Below are 15,898 nucleotides of genomic sequence, written 5' to 3' on the forward strand. Positions count from 1 at the left end.
TTTTTTTTTTTTTTTTTTACATTTATTAATCTCAACCGTTGAGATTAATTTTCCATAATCCTATGGTGTAAGTAATTATACTGTTTTTATTTTTTCCAATCCATAATGCAGATTGACCTGAAAGAGATTTACAAAGTCATTTATCAAAATGTTTACTTCCTGGTCAAGAAAGATCCCTTCGTCGCTACTTTACCAAAAAAGATTCCTTCTTGGCTAAGTTCTATCCTAAGAAAGTTAAAAGCATAGAAAAGAAAAGAAAAGTAAAAAACAAAAACTAACACAAAACAAAAACAAAAACTAAAAATCTTTTTGCTTTCTCACGTGCATAAGTGATTTGTGTGCGAAATGTAGTGGAAAGTGGTTTGCATGTGCTCAAAAAGCAGGGTAAGTGCTCAAAGAGTAGAGTTAAAAAAAACATATAGAAACAAAAATAAGAAATTCAAATTTCCAAGAGGAATCTAAAAGAGAATCAGCATTCCTTGGCCTATAGATATGAAAAAATTGAGTATGAACAGAGAAACATAAGTGTAGCAAGCCTAGAACCTCAGTTTCCTCAGTTGCAAGATTTGATTCTCTGCCACTTCTCATTTTTGCAGCAAAATCAGGTACAATTTCTTATATCACATTTTTTTTTTTTTGGGGGGGGGGGGGGGGTGTTAATTTATATTTTTATCTTATTAAATCTGGATATAGTTTGTGGAAACAAAAATAAAAATTGTGTTTTTGAAAATGGAATTTGATGTTAGAATATGCTTAAATTCCATGCCAATCCAACTCCACCAAAAAGTAGCTTCCACTATATATATACATATATATGCTACTTCATAGGTTTTGAAAAAAAATTTAATGGTTTAAATTGCACTGCAGAAACTTATAAAAACTTGTTATCAACCAACCAAGATCAATAATGGCTGCAAACTGGCTTGAGCTTCAAACTGAAATCCTGTTCTTAATCCTCAAAAGACTTACTTTTCTCGACATCATTCGATTCAAATCGGTTTGTTACATGTGGAACAAAGCCACAAGGTCTTACATTTCTTCTCCATTCTACTCTCCAATATTAACTCCATTGCTGATGCTTCCTAATGATGTAGAATCCAATGCTCGAAACTTCTTCAGTGTTACTGAGAACAAGTATTACAAGATCAACCACAACGTCTTCGAAGAGTTTTCGAATGCTTGGTGCATAGGATCTTCACATGGTTGGTTGATTATTTTCCACGAAAGAGAAAACTCTTATCTTGTTAATCCAATTTCAGGAGTTAAAATCCATCTTCCATTGATGAACAACTTGAACATGCCTCGTGACGATCTACGAGGCTACAAGTATTGTATCTCTAAAGCCATCCTCTTATCTAATCCATGTCTTGGAGAAAGCGAAAAATTAAGCTTTTGTGTTGTGGTGATATATGGACAATCTTCAAAAACACTTGCATTTTGTAGATCTGAAGACAGTACATGGACTCAATTTGGTGATGAAGGAGTCTACCAAGATATGATTTGCCACAATGGTTTGCTCTATGTTTTTTCCTTTACTAACCCTGTTGAAATTTGGGATTTTCATAGTGATTTTCCCAAGAAAGTGATGGAACTAGAAATTTCTTCAGCACTAAATGCGTTGGTGGAGCATCCTAACTATATGGAAAGCTATTTGGTAGAATCAATGGGAGAGCTTTTGTATGTGGTAGAAATGCAAACTAATGAAGAAGAAACTATTAGAGAATTTGCTATCTGTAAGTTGCTTGATGATGGAGAAGAAAGATGGGAACCTGTGGAAACTTTGTCTGATCGAGCTCTCTTTCTAGGTAAATACGAATCGATATCGGTATCAACCCAGAATTGTCTAGAAGGAGTGGGAGAAAATTTGATTTACTTTACATTGAGAAAGGACTACTCCATAGGTGGTCACAGTATTGGAGTCTACAACTTCAAAGAAAAAGAAATGGTTAACAAACAGGTTTATGATCACTACTGCATGATTGTTGATGATGATTCTCCATTTGTGATGTATGATCCTCCTTGGCCACTTTTTTGGATTGTTCCTAATCCATGGTGATGATATATCTGGTGTGCAGCTGATCATGGGGTAGATGAAGAATTAATTCTATATTAATATTATTTTGGATAGTAGAGGGAAAAAAAAAAAAAAAAAAAAAAAAAAAAAAAAAAAAAACTCTTTTCTTGTAGTATTATGGATTGTCCCCTCTGTAGTTTGTTGTTATATTTTATCAGGTTTATTTTCTTCAGTCATTTGCAGAAGTTGTATATGCTTTTGATTTTTTTTTATTTTTTTTTCCCCAATGTGATTGGGAATTGAAAGTTCTTTCTACTTTTTTTTAATTTTGTTTATTTATTATTATTTTCTAAAGATTGGATGATACTTTCTGAACTTATTAGTAATTGCCTGTGTGTGCTAATATAACCTGATGTAATCAAATTATATCTTGCAAGCCTCCTATCGGAAAAAAAACATGGCTCTGCTTGGTATATAAGTTATTACTCAGGCAGTGTTAAAGCATATATCTGGTTAATTAGTTACAGAATTGAGTTTTCGTTTTGACTTTCAAATAACAAAATGTTTACATTTTAAGTTTGATTTACTTTTTGAGGAAAAAATTTTTTATTGTAGTTTGCTTTTAAATTAGGATTAATGTTGTTGCTTGAAAGTAAATCAGTGGAAAATACAGCTATAGTCTAGATTTTCTTCCATAATATAGTAATCTAATTCATTTAATTTCCAAAAGAGCAATATTCAGAATCAATCAACCAACAAATTACACATAATCCTTCACAAAACCATTAACCAAATCCAACAAATTTAAGTAAGAATACTGTTATAATAATTTTGATAACTGAAAACACTTTTTTTGACTCTGTTGCAGAGAATTGACAAAAAAACTACAAACCAAAATCCCCATACGTTCTTTTATACCATTCAAAACAAAATCAATTTTTTTCTCTTCCAATTACCAAAAACCACCTCCAATCTTAGTAGCTCAGATTAACAATGATCCTAAGCAAAGTCTCTGCCCCATCTATAGCATGTTGTCCAGGAGGAATCAATGATCTAACCTCAGCAAACCCACCTGCATTCTTAAACTTTCCAGTCCCTCCAGTCACTGACAAATGAGACATAGAACTTCCAATCCTATAAATCCCATAGAAGTTGAGGCTATCACCATACTCGCCGCCTTCAAACATAGCCGTAAACGCCATCATCTGAGCTGTTCCATCAGCAGAACTTGCCACATACACTCCTTGTGCTTTCCCAATTGTCAGCGAACCCAACTCAGGTGCAGTGGTAAGAATATCATCAATAACAGTAATTGTACCAAAGCCTAATCCCAACCCGTCAGGTCCCAATTGGGTTTGAACCTGACTGTTTGGTTTCCCAGAAAATGCTGTACCAGCCAAACCCGTTCCTAATGGGATACCATTTATGCCATTAACAGTTGGAATAGCACCATTGGCATTAGGGATAGCAACTCCTCCTTGTGGTGGAAGAAACCCAATTGGCCTTGCAAAAGGGACTTGACCACTATATATGTTGCCTAGCAGGCCAGTGATTGGCCTAGCTGTTGGATTACTACCTCCAAGGATGTCATGCATGTATAATACAAGAACTGGTTCATGGCCAGTGGCCTTGGTAGGATCAATTGCTGCCTTGATCATAACCATCTGCACAAAGGCCATTAGAATCATTGGGAAAATTGAAAGTGATGATGGATTTTTCATTCTGAACTTTGTGATTAAAAAAGGTTTTGTTTTTTAGTCGGATTTGGAAAAAAAATTTGGATTTCTGTCTTTGAGTATGCAAAATGGGGTAAAATTTTGTGTTATTTATATGTTAGATGTTCAGAGTGAGATGGAGTTGTTGAAAGAATTAGATTGTAGTGAAGTTGTTGAATATTAAGGGAATTAAATTACACCATTATGTTTGAAAAGAAATTTTTTTAGTCAAAGATTTATTATTTTAAGCATAAGTTGCATGAATTTTGAGTAGGTGGAACTTGATTCAAATGGGTTTGACTGGAGAAGAAAAATGTGGATTTCATTTTTTATTCTGAAATCTTCAAATTTCTTTTTCCTTTTTCATTTATATTTATTTTTTTTAGGCAAAAGGCATGGCAAGTTTGCTCCTAGGTCAATTGGAAATGAAAGAAACTTTATGTAGGCACTGAGGTGGTTACAACAAAACCAATATCACAAGAAATCATACATAAAAGGAAATCAGATTGATGTGAACTTTGCATGCCAAACACATTAGATAAGATCATGCAATACGTTGTATCATGACTAGGTCTCTCCATCCTTGCACTCCCCCCCCCCCCCCCCTTTTAAAGGTATCAATAAAAAATGATCATTTTCCGTCCTAGACATTTTATTATTGATATGCCAATCACTGAATTCTGAGCAGCTACTGTTATCGATTTTTTTTTTTTTTTTTTTTTTTTGGTTGTGATCGGCTTTGATGAATAGGGATGCATAAGAGAAAGTGATAAATGTGGGAAAAAAAAATGAAATGTTCATGCCAAGACTGAGTCATTTGTGTCCTGCACAGGATCTTCATGGTGCATCACTTTGGGCTGTCTAACAATAGGGGAAATCAATGTCCACACTGCATTGGGAAAACACAAAAATATAAGCAATAACAAAAACAAAAACAAAAGATGTGTCAGTCATTACTACACAACAATTTTCCAAGATTTTGAACATGGGTTATACGAAAATCTGAGAAATTATTACTTCCATTGGTTTATGCATCATATTGAAACTACTTTCAAGTAACTAAAAAGTTAAAGTTTGGGTGGTTAATGAAAGTTTTAAAAAAAATAAAAATAAAAAAATAAAAAAAGGGAAACATGTACGCTATTGGATTGAAAGATATATGCAATATAAACACCCAAACTGTTGAAAATTTGCATAAAAGATTATTGTATATAAGGTAGTCCAAGAAGGAATATGATATTTAGCTTGGGTTTACTTACAGTATATTGAAGCTGCAAACCACTCATTGACAATTTTGACCCATGTGCTTGTCCATCCAATATCAATGCTCCACCTGGTTATTGATTTGACATATATATATATATATATATATATATTATGTGTTTAATAATATATATATACCAAAATTGTATGGAAATGGATAACATCAGTTGAAGAAATTTAAAGTGAGAGGAAAATGGAAAGGTGGTTTCCTTACTTTCTAGCTGAGTTATTGAGGTTCCAACTTATGAATAACATTGCAAAGTACATAGCCCCAAAGGAGAACACTAGGTGGAAAAATCCATAATTGTAAGGAATATCATTCTCCTCTTGAACTTCGTCTTTTCGAAACTGGATAACATGAGAAAAACCTGTTACTTTTTACTGAATAAAGAGTTATTTCTAGTCAAATTTGGTTGTTCTTGAATATGTTAGCACACTAACTCTCTGTTTGGTTCCCGAGAAACTAAAATAAATAGATAATGTAGTTGTATTGATTTCAGTGGCTCTGTGGTTAAGTAAAAGAAATTTTTATCAGTTCCAAAATCTTCTTGTTTTTTCTCTTCCCCTTTCATGTTCCAACCAAAAGAAGTTGGTAAAAAAATAATAATAGTAATTTGTTTCTGAATATTGATTGAAAGAAGTAATTCACCTGAAATGATTGTGAATCAATTCCAGTGGAAAAAGTTGCCATGACAATGGCACCTATTGCAATCAGGAAGCCCTGGAAGCAGAACATGGTAATCCAACAAATTATAAGCAAGAAGATTATAATTCTAATACAATGACTAGTAAAGAAACCATGTTAATTCAGATTTTTTGGTTTTCTTTTTCTTAACTTTGTAAAAAATAAAATGCTCCTCTCCCTACCAAGAGCACTGGTTTCATGCCTCAAGTCTTTACTAAAATTCAAAACAGAATCATTTTTGTTTCATTGGGTGTGTTTTAATATTATTTCAATCATGTTTAGGGATCAAATTTTTACTTACAAAGAAGACTTAGAGCCTCAATTTATCTGAATTGAAAATATTGGTAAATTTTAAAAACCAAACTTCTCAACCAAAAAAAAAAAAAAAAACCAGCCAGGTACAGAAAAGTTGAGGAGTTGGGTCAATCAGTGTTGCCACTATGTCAAATTTGACTATATGTCAAATTATGTTCCATGTTCAGTACCATAAACATAACCTTAAAATGCTTTGATCCTGGCTAACAAATGATACCAAGTTGGCAAGATTGAGCTGAAAAGTTACACAATTTTCATAACTCAATTTGAAACCAGTGACAGAAATTGAAATCTGAAAAAGGAAAAAAGCAAAATTCTTACAAGTATGGTGGTCCAATCATCATTTCCATTGTCTAGTTTGTGTTTGTTGCATCTATCATTGGCAGGTTCACTGGAAAAACCACAGATTAAAAACAGGACAATTTACATTTGCATGTTGTAAGAAGCTTTTAAGAGCAAAGTATGATCCTAACTTTTATGTCAGTAAAAGTTTCAGGCAAAAGCAAATATAAATTGAAACCATGATTTATGCATTTACAGGAAATAGTTGGTCAGCAGAAGAAAATCAAGGATAACCAGAACATATTTATAGAAATTTCCAGTTGAAAGTTCTGACCTTCTTAGAGCAGACCAACATAGGTAAACAACATATGAAGCCATGATTCCTGATGATAGAAGGCCTCTATTCACCTGCACTAAGCACTAAATTCTAGCTCAAACCACGGAGGTATCTAACTCGATGAAAAATACCACATTTGAGGCAGAAACTAAAGAAACAGAATGATTATGTATTATAGTTATGATATACTTGAAATTTCAAAGTTTGCATTTTTAATTTTTTTTACATGGTATAACTTATAATTATGATATACACGAAAAGTTTCTAAACTATTAAAAGATAAAGAACAAACCTTTGAATGCAGAGAGATGGCCATCATCACAAGAAGAAGAATTGTAGTCCATGTGATGAAAAAGATGTTGAGCATACATGATGATTTTATGGCATATGTAATGTACATATACACTATTCCACCTATGGAACCAATGTAAAAGAGTGTAGACATGAACAGCCCAAAGGAGCAGCTGCAAGATATAAAAAAACACTGAAGCGATAAGTATAATCCTGAAATTATTTATGAAGTTTAAGCCTTGAGATACAAGAAAACAAACCTTTGCTTCTTTTCCTGATCATCAGGCATCCAGTACTTATTCCACCAGTTAATAAATTGGATCACACTTATAAGTTGGAGAACAAGAAAAATCCTGTCATGAAAACCATTTAAGTCTATGTTATAATCATAGTATATGCTGACCAATTAAGCAAATAAGGATGCAGGCTCACCAAACCATAATGATTCCTTCAAATTGGATTGACTTTGTAATTTCTTCCCTTTTTTCCTTTGTTCTTATTTAAATCGAAACTCTTAATTCCAAACTTTAGAAAATCCAAAAAGTTTCATTTTCTTTGTTTTGTTATGTTTTATAAAGATACAGAAGTTTCCTTTTGAACTAATCTTGATCTACTATTCATGCAGATGATGTCTTGGAGCAGTGGAATAAGTAACCAAAAAAATAAGTAAGAACATAGTGAAAAAAAAAATTATAAATGGCCCTGAACAAGTTAACTATTTGACATTTTGAAACCGAAGCATTAGAATGAAGATTTTGAATGTTACCCTGCACCGACACGAGCAACTTCACCTGCAAGAAAATAGTACCAAGTTAGATAATTAGTTATTTCTTTAAAAGACATATGAAGCAAAAGAATGCTGAGTTGTCAGCAGAAACCCCTACAAGCTTCAAATCATCAAGTGGGTTGTGTTTCAATTCCAATCATTATATAAAGGTCCAGTATTTCGTAAATTGAAAGCCAAGTCTGCATACCATAAATTTGAATAAAACCAGCAGGGAAAAATATTGGAAGCACCATTGATATAATCAGCAGAAGAGACTTCAATCCCCACCATCCAGAATGCCATGAATTCCCACCTTCATGTAATTTTCTTGTTTTAAATGTAGTAAGAAACATTAGGAAGAAATATATCTGAATTCTATTAGTCAAGGATGCTCATTCTCAAGAAAGAAAAAATATTGAATTTGTAGAATCTGAAAAACTATGTTGAATTTGTAGAATCTGAAAAACTACTAAGTTATTCAATAAAGGGAAATGCATTACAGTTCTTTATATAAAACTTTAATGGTTACCAAGATTCCATCATCATCAGATTATAAACACTAAAAATTGTATTCCAAAGTCTAAATTTTTAGAAATAATAACTCAAACTTGATTCCTAAGAAATTGGAGGAAATCCTCATACAAAACCAAGAGAAGGATACCAAACATCCTAAACTGACACGAAGAACTCCTAGCGTACGAAAACAATCTCCTCCTCCATTTCCACAAGATTTTAGATCTGCAAAAAGAAATTAAAGCAATGCAAGGCACATCAACAAACGGTAGATTTTCATTTCTCATCCAATATATATGTGTTTGAGCTTCAGAAGACCAAGCAACACGAAATGAAATGGAAGAAGATTGGTTACAATGGAGCTGAGGTAGAACCAGTTGACCATAGTCTCTAACAAACCATGCACAAAGATTCATTATCAAAAAGATTACGCCATATATATAGCGTGCTCGTAGAGGTTTCTTCCTTTCGGCTAAGTAGTCAATGCTGTTATGCTCCAATGACACTGCAACCTCTTCACAAATATCCTCAACTTCTGTTGTCCTAATATGCACCGTTGATGCTTCAACTGCTTGAGCAGACTCACTCATTCTGCAATCTTAGTAACAGAAACATAGTTTATTATTTCATTTATTTAACACTTTCAGTAAAAAAATTGTAGTAAAATAGTAATTTGAGACCTTTTTGGACAATTACTTACTTTGTGACACACATTTTCTTTCTTGCTTTCTGAAATTTTGAAAAAAAATACATTTTATTTTGGTACTAAGAGAAAACTTTTATATGCTCGAATTATAAAGAAGAAATAAGCAAATATAGTCAGTGTTAGAGATTTCACAAGTGAGAAAAGTACATGAACACCTTCTCCTCCACCCATTCCTTCCAGCCAAATAGAGGTAAAACATAACCAACAAATTCCCATTTCACCACCATAAAGTAATAAACAAATCCAAGAAAAAAAAGGGTCAAAAATTTATCCCAAGAGTATTGCAAAACCATGGAGGAAAAAGAATGAAGCCCTTATGCATTTCCCTCCTAAAGAGAAATTTCACAATGTGGGAACTAAAGTTTCAATAAGAACTATAAGGTAAAAATAGCTGAAAATTTTCTGTATGTGGAAGCGGAAACCAAAATAGGAAAAAAAAAAAAAATTCCAAACAACTGAATGGAATATAACCCAACAGCCATTTAAAGAGAAAAATCAAGCAGAATACAGGAAGAACTGACCTATTAATCCAAGTTTCTGGGAATGCAGTTTGAGGATTTGAGGGCTTCAAAGAGCTTTAGCAAGAATTAAGTGAAAATGAAGCTCTTTTTGTCAGTCTTTAATTTTCATCCTCAGAAAACAGAGAAGGCTACCAAATACTAAAGGAGACAGTTACTTGGAAAAAGGCAAATTAGAAAAGCTGGCAACAATATATTAAATTGTTAGGCTAAATTAGTCACTGATTAACCCAAAAACCATTTCTTAGTGCCCCCTTTCATGATGTCATTATGCCCATTTTCAACATCTTACATTTATACATATTTGGCAGTCTTTTGGTACCCTTGAGACCTTTTTTTGGTACACTCAAGGCCTTGGATACTAGTATTCATTTCCCATTAATGCATTTCTACCAGAAACAAAACAAAATACCAATTATTTTATACAAAGAAATTGTCCTTACCTTCATTATCTTTTCCTTTTTTTCCTATAATTTCTTTTTTTTTTTTTTCTCTTTTTGACTTTTGAATGAAGCATGCATTTTTCCTCTCAAACCTCACAATTTGTCCAAACAGATGGTTCATTTTTCATCTCTCTCTCTCTCTCCCCAACACATTCTAGGCCACGTATTATTAAATTAGAAAATCTAGGCTTTTTCTTTTCTGAGAAAACAATTCATTTTTGGTAAATATTTTAACACTCATATGATGATCATAAAGAGTTGGTACATTATGAGACTTCATATTTTTGAGTGTCGGAAGAAAAAGTTACTTGAATCCCTTTGTGGGTTTCATTCTCACTGTACCAACAATGTGAAGGGACTGCAGAGAATGAGATTGAGTCGCTAACAAAATAAAAATATAAAAATGGGGTAGAAGGCAGAGAAAAGAGTGAAAGGTATATTTAGAGACAAACAAGGCCAAGACAAAGAGATGGTTGGTGTGGGGTCCATTACAATGACCCAGCTGGCAAGCTCCTATTGGATCCCAGATCCAGGATATCCTCCTTAGTTTCTAGAGCGTGTGGGACCCCAAATGTAGGAGAGCTCCAAAGCCTTCATGTGGTTTATTGACCGTTGTCTTATATAAATATTATTTTAATCTCTTTTATCCAAAAAAAATAATAATATTATTATTTTAATCTCAGTAATTATAGGCTACTTTGCTACATTTTTTATTCATAAAGACAGAGATTATACTAATCAAACTTTCTTTGTTCCTCACCCTTTTCATATTTTGGTTCAATATATCTGCCTTAAATTATCACTTTTATTTTACCATTCTTGTGGTTAACTTGTTCTTTCAATATTAAAGATGTATATCAGTTTCCTTTTAGGTGCTCCATGATTGGGTTCAGGTTTGTCCTTTTAGAGTGATTCAATGAATTTTTTTTGGAAAATGTCAAAATTAATTTGATTTAAGTTTTGGAATTTGTTCAAAGTTGGCAGGAATGTTGGGTGACTTTGCATGAGTAAAGCTCTGTTTCATCTCCTCTAAGTTTTCTTCTTTTCCTTCTTATGCTAACCAATTAAGCAAATCATGAAGAAGGCTCACCTTTAGCATTTTTTTTAATTACAAATTTCCATATAGTCCAATAAGTTTTATTTTTCTGTTTTGGTATATTGTAGAAACTAGAAAGATACATAATTTTTTTTTTTTTTTTGGGGGTTAATAAATCTAGGACCACGCCTAACCTTAATGTGGTTTATGACCGTTTTATATTTGTTTATTTATTTATATTTTCTTATTATAAAAATATTATATGAATATTATTTCCAAGCCTACATGATCTTTAGTCTACTTTGCTCCCTCTTTTCAGTCATAAAAGTGTTGTACTTTTAGAGTAATTTAGATGGAGAAAGATTATGCCTACTAATCAAAGTTTGTTCCTCACCCAAATCCTATTCTGGCTCATTGTTTCAAATTATTACTTTTATTTACCCATTTTTTTGGTGAACTTATTTCTTTGAATATTAAAGATATGTAAGTGCGTTTAGGTATTCCATAATTGGGCTTTGGTGTGTCTTTCTACGGTGTGATTCTGTGATTTTTGTTTTGGAAATTGTCAATGTAATTCTTGTCTTGTGGATTTGTTTGTTCAAAGTTGGTTGGAATTAAAATTGGGTTAACTTCGCCTAAGTCTTTGTATCACCTCCTTCTTCTAAGTTTTCTTCATTTCTTTCTTGTATTTGATTTTGATCCACAATTTACATATATAATTTGCAGATAATGTCTTTAAATTTACATGAATCAAATAGCACCTTGTTTAAAAAAAGGAGAAAATGGTTCCATCTTAACGAAAACACCTAATTTGAAGACAAAAAAAAAAAAAACATATATACCAAAAGCAGGATTTCCATTGAAGAAATATTAACAAACCATATATATTAACAAAGAAATTAACAACCATATATGAGAATAGAATTTTAAGGCAGTGAGAATAGAAAATAGTTGGAAAGTCTATATTTTGGTTGCAGGAAAATCAATAATAGGAAAACAATTTTTAATCATCAAATTAGAGTTCACAAGGTCATTACAATACTTTGAACTTTCTTTCCCTCATCTTTTAAGGAAAATGTTATACAACGAAACAAGTAAAGGAGAATATTATTAGGTTTGTTTGCCTAACTAAATTCCTTTCTTCTAATTTACATACAAAGAAAATCAATCAAGTTCTCACTTGTCAAGCTTCATTCTGTTAAATGGGGGATTTTCTCATTTACCAAATAATCAGAATATATGAAATCCATCTGCTTAATTACCAGAAAAGGACGGCTATGCCAAATAACCAAAAAAATACCAAGAAAAATGGTGTTTTTAAGTTAAAAACACACATTAGAGATGAAACCCATTAATTTAATTAATTGCTTCCATATTCAGCCCATTTTCATCGAGCAATTCATTGGAAAAAAATACTTCTTAATTTCATTATTAAAGTGCATAAAAAGCCATGAAAATTGCACATATACTTTCTCTTTACAAATTGCTTTTTCACAAACATTAGTATATTACAGAACCTTTTTTTAAAAAAAATAATAATAATAAAAATATCATTTTCTATCTGGGCCATTTAATTTCTTGCATTATCTAAAATAATCTTCCACAATTTTTTTTTTCTAAAAAAAATAAATAAATAAATAAATTTCAGGTAAGAGACACGTGTAACATACCCAGACCAATGAGAAAAAGAATATGAAAATGCCACGTGGCAGAAAATGGATAAGCCAAGAAAGTGTGTTAGCACAACCCCAGATTTTCCTTCGTCCCAAACAGAGAGTCCCATCCCCAAAACCAAAACCTTCAAATGACTGCCACTCTCACTCTTCCACTCCACTGCTCCTTCTCATTCCCCATAACCAATAAACCAATCCGTTTCTCATCCTTCAAACCCTCCCATGCTTCACTTCAAACCCCAATTCTCAATTCTCCCCAATCCCAAACCCTCCCAAACACCACCGGCGTCGTCATCATCGGAGCCGGTCTTGCAGGTTTAGCCGCCGCGACCCGACTCGCCTCCGACAATGTCCCTTTCCTCCTTCTCGAAGCTTCCGACGCCGTTGGCGGCCGCGTAAGGACCGACCTCGTCGATGGCTTTCTACTCGACCGCGGCTTCCAGATCTTCATCACTGGTTACCCGGAAGCCAAAAAGCTTCTAGACTATCAAAAGCTGGACCTCCAGAGATTCTACTTCGGCGCTCTGGTTTACTTCGACGGCGAGTTTCACACCGTCGCCGATCCTCTACGCCATTTCTGGGACTCGCTCAGGTCCCTGACTAACCCTATCGGATCGGTTATCGATAAATTGCTTATCGCCTCAACGAGAATTAGGGTTCTGAGCAGATCCGATGAAGAGATTTTGGTTTCCGATGAGGTTCCGACGATCGATTTGTTGAAGAGCATCGGTTTTTCGGAGTCAATTATCGGCAGGTTCTTCAGGCCGTTTTTCGGAGGCATTTTCTTTGATCGCGAGCTCGAAACGACTTCCAGATTGTTCGATTTCATCTTCAAGTGTCTCGCTCTCGGAGATAATACTCTTCCGGCAAACGGCATTGCTGCGATCCCCGAACAACTCGCCGGAAAATTACCAACCGGTTCGATCTTCTTCGATTCTAAAGCCGTTTCGATCGGCTCCGACGGGTTGGACTCGCCAGCGGTGAGATTGCTGAGCGGAGAGATTGTCAAGAGCGAGCTTGGAGTGATTGTAGCTGTTGAACAACCCGAAGCCGAAAAGCTTCTACCCGGGTTAACCCAAGCGGTTCAGGAAAACCCGGCCCGTAGCACGGTTTGTTTGTATTTTTCAGCGGATCGGGCACAAATTCCGGTCAAAGACCCGGTTCTGTTGCTAAACGGGTCGGGCAAGGGCATTGTGAATAACATGTTCTTTGCTACGAATGTGGCACCCACTTATGGCCCACCTGGAAAGGCTTTAGTCTCGGTGTCGCTTATTGGGAGTTTTGATGGCCAGTCGGGTGATGATCTGACGGCTGAGGTTGTTCGGGAACTCTCCGATTGGTTTAAAGGATCTGATGTAGGGTCATGGAGACATTTGAGGACTTACCGGGTCAAATTTGCACAACCGAATCAGCGCCCACCCACCAACTTGGTGAAAGACCCACGGGTCGGGTCCGGTGTGTATCTTTGTGGGGACTATTTGACCATTGCCACGTTTGACGGTGCCTTGGTTTCGGGTAGAAGAGCAGCTGAGGCTTTGCTCAAAGACAGAGCCTTAGCTCGAGTTTAGTATTCGATGGAATTTTGTATGACAAAAATTGTAAATTTTAATTTTATTCTAATTGTTAATATATTTTGAAATAGTACATGATGAGATTTTTTCTTTTTTTATTAGGTAATAATGTAATATGCTGACTAGAACAATGTATATTCTTTCAAGTTTTAATTGCATTGATGAAATTAACTCAAACATGATTAATTCCTCAGAGAAACAGAGGAAATATCCATACAAAACATCCTAAACTCACACAAAGAACTCCTAGTGTTCCACAAGATTCTTATTAGATCTACAAAATGAAATTAAAACAATGCAAAACATATCAGCCAATGACAGATTTTCCTTGTCTCATCCAAGATATGTGCTTTTGAGCTTTGGAAGACCAAGAAATGAAATGGAAAGAAGATTACTTATAATGGAGCTGAGGTAGAACCAGTTCACCATGGTCTCTAACAAACCAAGAACAAACATTATATCATGTTCATTTTCCTCACTCATTTGCAGATGTTCAGTGTAGGAAATTTTGTTTAGAGCACAATATATATATATATGCTTTTGATTTGTTCATTGTGACTTGGGATTTTGATTTTTTTTGTTTTTCTTTTTTTTTTTTTCTCCTAGATTAGATGATAATACCTGTACTTATTAGTAATTGGTAGTATGTTGATGTATGTAATGCCTCTCTACTTGTTGCGTTTAAGTAATATTAAGAATTAAATAATAAAACAAGTCAAGTAAAAAACGATGACAAAAAGAAAATCATAATTTAAAAGTAGATTTCAATATTTATAAAAATATATGAAATATGTTATGGTGGTAATAGCTGCTACTTCCTTGAGTGATGAACCATATTTGAATCCCCCACCCCCATTGTTAAAAAAAATTACAAATTAAAAACTTTTTTATTAATATTTATGAATTTTTAATTTTTTTAAAAGTAGTTAATGAGCAATTTAATTTTAAATAGTCATATTTGATTTTTTTAGAATGATGCTGGGTACCATCTAGTCAATCAAAATATCAACCACTTGCACACATAAAATATTTTGATTGATTTATATTTATTTATCTATGTATATAAATTATATATCATGTTAACGTAACGACGAATATAGATATTTATTTATTTTTGTTAGTATGGATGGGCCCTTAGGCTCCCACCCCAAGACTCGAATCCTGCACACATAGACATGGGTGGATTGTGGTGCTCTACCACTTAAGCTGCCACTACAAGTCATATATTTGGTAGATATTGTTGTAGACTAGATAATACCTTTAGCATTATTTTTTATTTTAATAATTAAATTTTTAACTATAAAAGAAACAATATAATAGTAAAGTTATAAAAATATTTATCAAATTTATTTGCCAAATAATATTGCAAATTATATGATAATATTTAATTATCTTTTCTATTTAGTGAATATTCTATAAAGTTTACTAATTAATTACTATGAATGGCATAAATTTAGCCATTAGATTCGACTCTATTATATGTCCCAATCTAGCTGACTCAAATTGCCTCCATTTCTTTATAAATGGAGAGGATTCTTTGTTTGGTGAAATGTTAAAAGAAAAATTATAAACCATCTCAACCTCAAATAATTATTATATATTTTGTCTTAAAAAAATAGTGTTATATCTTTTAATTTTTTTATTTTAAAATAATCATATTAATTGTATATTAACTTTTTAACATATTTGAAAATTAAAATTAGTAATTTAGAAAATTATGAAGAAAAAAAAATTATGAAAAACCTCATATAATAAACATAAATTTAATAA

At 33.2% G+C, this 15,898-nt stretch overlaps 4 protein-coding genes across 6 annotated transcripts; 2 read left to right on the plus strand and 2 right to left on the minus strand.

Moving 5' to 3' along the window:
* Positions 1-361: 361 nt before the first annotated feature.
* Positions 362-2,259, plus strand: LOC107422599 (probable F-box protein At4g22060). The gene is made up of 2 exons (XM_060815883.1): positions 362-605; positions 868-2,259. The coding sequence occupies exon 2, from the start codon at positions 908-910 to the stop codon at positions 2,054-2,056; it is 1,149 nt and encodes a 382-aa protein (XP_060671866.1). The 5' UTR covers positions 362-605; positions 868-907; the 3' UTR covers positions 2,057-2,259.
* Positions 2,260-2,772: 513 nt separating this feature from the next.
* On the minus strand, positions 2,773-3,823 carry LOC112492421 (dirigent protein 16-like). Its single transcript, XM_025076063.3, has one exon. It carries the CDS (start codon positions 3,733-3,735, stop codon positions 2,989-2,991), a length of 747 nt encoding a protein of 248 aa, XP_024931831.1. The 5' UTR covers positions 3,736-3,823; the 3' UTR covers positions 2,773-2,988.
* Positions 3,824-4,325: 502 nt separating this feature from the next.
* On the minus strand, positions 4,326-9,710 carry LOC107422600 (uncharacterized). 3 transcript variants are annotated; one of them, XM_060815906.1, is made up of 14 exons: positions 9,409-9,710; positions 8,882-8,910; positions 8,537-8,779; positions 8,330-8,406; positions 7,877-8,036; positions 7,669-7,693; positions 7,163-7,255; positions 6,904-7,075; positions 6,609-6,682; positions 6,314-6,383; positions 5,642-5,713; positions 5,207-5,340; positions 4,989-5,062; positions 4,326-4,618 (listed from the first exon to the last, which is right to left on the minus strand). In XM_060815906.1, exons 3-14 carry the CDS (start codon positions 8,769-8,771, stop codon positions 4,527-4,529), a joined length of 1,278 nt encoding a protein of 425 aa, XP_060671889.1. In that variant the 5' UTR covers positions 8,772-8,779; positions 8,882-8,910; positions 9,409-9,710; the 3' UTR covers positions 4,326-4,526. The 3 variants fall into 3 exon arrangements, with proteins under 3 accessions (XP_060671889.1, XP_024931766.3, XP_024931765.3); XM_025075998.3 differs by lacking the exon at positions 8,882-8,910 and having other exon boundaries at positions 8,537-8,772; XM_025075997.3 differs by lacking the exon at positions 8,882-8,910.
* Positions 9,711-12,367: 2,657 nt separating this feature from the next.
* Positions 12,368-14,201, plus strand: LOC107422607 (uncharacterized). Its single transcript, XM_016032073.4, has one exon. The coding sequence runs from the start codon at positions 12,689-12,691 to the stop codon at positions 14,123-14,125; it is 1,437 nt and encodes a 478-aa protein (XP_015887559.3). The 5' UTR covers positions 12,368-12,688; the 3' UTR covers positions 14,126-14,201.
* Positions 14,202-15,898: the final 1,697 nt, after the last annotated feature.

Source organism: Ziziphus jujuba, chromosome 3, assembly GCF_031755915.1.
Source record: "Ziziphus jujuba cultivar Dongzao chromosome 3, ASM3175591v1".
In the NCBI taxonomy this organism is placed as follows: domain Eukaryota; kingdom Viridiplantae; phylum Streptophyta; class Magnoliopsida; order Rosales; family Rhamnaceae; genus Ziziphus; species Ziziphus jujuba.